Genomic DNA, 2,839 nt, shown 5'->3' with positions numbered 1-2,839 from the left:
GTGCACTCGGTTACCTCCACTCACTGCACATAGTTTACAGGTATGTGACTGGATGCAGTGCCCTTAGTGGAGAAGCAGTTGAACTGTGTGCTAGATTCTGTTCGTTATAATGGGCTCTTACCATTTTCTGTCAATTTTCACAGAGACTTAAAGCCAGAGAACATCCTCCTGGACTCTCAGGGCCACATTGTGTTGACAGATTTTGGTCTATGCAAAGAGGGACTGGAAGCCAATGGCACAACCACAACGTTCTGTGGAACTCCTGAGGTAAGGTATTCGAAAAAGATTGAGTGGATCAATAATGCACTCTAAAGTTCAGCTAATTGCATTTAATATGCATGTAAACTATAATACATTTTCACTGAATTGTAATTAGCATGCAATTAAAAACATCACATTTCGTTCACATTTAAGTATATATTTTTTAAGTATTTTATTTTAATAAAAAGTACTCTTTTTAAAAGTATGCTAACACAAGATAGTTTGTCTAGTTTAGAAAAGAACTGGTGTTTTAATTAGTGATTTGATATAATTTTTTTCTTTTTCATCAGTACTTGGCTCCTGAGGTGCTGCAGAAACAGGCCTATGATCGTACAGTAGACTGGTGGTGCCTGGGATCAGTGCTGTTTGAGATGCTGTATGGACTGGTGAGAAGACCCATCAAGTCTTTTGCCTGAAAAATGACTAGATCAGCTGTTGCAAAGGATAAATTTTGCGTTTTGCGAACAATGTCAATTAATTTCTATGTCTGTTTTTCTAGCCTCCATTCTACAGTCGCAACACAGCCGAGATGTACAACAACATCCTTCACAAACCTCTAGTCCTGAAGCCTAATGTGTCCAACGCTGGCCGTGATCTGCTGGAGGGTTTGCTGCACAAGGACCGTACCAAGAGACTGGGATCCAAAGATGATTTTGTAAGTGAACACAACACACCAGTGCCACATGCATAAAGTTTATTCTTCTGAGATTGCAGATTCTTATACAAGCTTTTGCTTATTTGTAGCTGGAAATGAAGTTCCACAGCTTCTTCTCTCCCATCAACTGGGACGACCTTATGGCCAAAAAGTGTGTGCCTCCTTTCGTTCCTACAGTGGTAAGTTAACTTCTTACCTGCACAGTCAAAGGTTAATGTCAAATTAGAAGTACTTTAAAGTACATTTTAAATGTGTTAAGAATATTTGTCATGCTTAAAGGACACTATTTTGATGTGTTGACTAAGCACATGTAAAGTACTTGATTATAATTTTTACTGTAGTGTGTTATTCAATACTACATTTAAAGTTAAAATATTTTAAATGAACTAAATTGCAACTTCATCATTACAAATGTGTAAATTTAAATGCATGACATGCAAGTTTGAACAGAAATGACATGAAAGCATATCTTAGTTTACCATAAATCATTCTCAATACAAGGTGGTAGCATTAAGATTAATATTTCTGATGGGGTATTTAATAAATTCTCTCTCTATTGAATCTACAGTCTGGTCCCACTGACCTCCGGCACTTTGACCCAGAGTTCACCCACTTACCCGTCTCGACCTCCCTATGCAACACTGATAACCTGCACATGACCAGCAGCGTACGGGAGGCTGCCGGAGCATTCCCAGGCTTTTCTTATGGTCCCCCAGTTGGCCATGCCTTCCAGTAACGGCTTCCATGACCCTCCAAAACGTCCATTCCAGCATCACTAGATGCATCACGAAGAAGGACCACAGTGCGGGACACTTAGCTCTTCTGGTTTATTTGCATGCACGACCTGGCAGCACAAGGGACACTTGTGCATGACCAAGAGGAATGGGGGACACTGTAGGACACAAACTACAGTAACAACAACGTCCAGAAAAGATGCAATGTGTGCCAATGGATGCAGAGAGGACCTGAGCTCAGAAAGAGAGAGAGCTTAGAAGTGCCTGAGAGTTGAACTGATGATCTGTGGAAGAAAAGGCAAATTTATACAACAAACTATGGCTTGCCAGAGATGATTGCACCAGCTACTTGGCGAAACGCCTTTTGTGATCTTTTACATTTGATCAAAATATCTTTGGATGATGTTTTATTTAATTGTATTTTTCATGCATCATTGCACAGTGGAGGTAAAGGATCAAGAATAGTACAAAATACACGGATGGTCCGTTAAAAGGGGTGATTATATCAACCCCTATCAATACAAGAGGATACACAGACTGTCCGACTCAAATATCAATACATTTTTAATGAATACATTTATTATCTTCTTCCTATTGACAAATGTTAATTTAATAACTGCATTATTGATCATACTGCATTATATTAGTGTGGTTTAGCTTAGCTCTTCAGTCCTACTCAAAACTTCCCAAGCTATGTTTAGGTTTATATTAGAAGGAAAATGAGTTCTGCAAGCTTTCAGCTGTGATTATTTGTCTGAATGAGTAGAAGACATCCGGTGTTCCTCCTAAAATGAATATTTTGTCTTACAAGTACTTTCTTTCCTTTTTTTCTCCAATGCCAGCACTTTTGCACAAAATGCCAGACACTGTGTTTCCTGGAAAGGCAATTTTAGTAGTCGCACATCACATTCTGTTATCATCCATGTATCATCGTTATCCGAAGCGATTGCTGTCCATTGCAAACACAGCATGTCGATTAGATTGTATTGAAACTTTTGCATCATGCACAGAAGTTTTGTAGTAGCCCAGAAGGAACTGTCTTTTCTGTTCAAAATGTGCCTGTACAGCTAATTTATGTACATTGTGGTACATTTCCATGTGTGTCTATCATTCCTGTCTGCATCACTCTGGGTTGAACAGGGTCATGGAATGCTGTGCAATAGAAATGGTGACTTGATAGAGATGCGAA

The 2,839-nt window shown here is 39.1% G+C and overlaps 1 protein-coding gene across 1 annotated transcript; it reads left to right on the top strand.

Annotated features, from left to right (window-relative positions):
* Positions 1-5: 5 nt before the first annotated feature.
* On the top strand, positions 6-2,138 carry LOC107578381 (serine/threonine-protein kinase Sgk1-like; the record flags this gene model as incomplete). Its single annotated transcript, XM_016264344.1, has 6 exons — positions 6-40; positions 144-267; positions 552-647; positions 761-916; positions 1,006-1,095; positions 1,485-2,138. Coding segments are annotated over 6 exons (669 nt in total), but the record flags the coding sequence as incomplete, so codon positions are not given.
* Between the last annotated feature and the right edge of the window lie 701 nt (positions 2,139-2,839).

The sequence above is a fragment of the Sinocyclocheilus grahami genome, unplaced genomic scaffold (genome assembly GCF_001515645.1).
Source record: "Sinocyclocheilus grahami isolate Dianchi unplaced genomic scaffold, SAMN03320097.WGS_v1.1 scaffold9995.1, whole genome shotgun sequence".
In the NCBI taxonomy this organism is placed as follows: Eukaryota; Metazoa; Chordata; class Actinopteri; order Cypriniformes; family Cyprinidae; genus Sinocyclocheilus; species Sinocyclocheilus grahami.
This window is presented reverse-complemented; position numbering and strand designations above follow the sequence as displayed.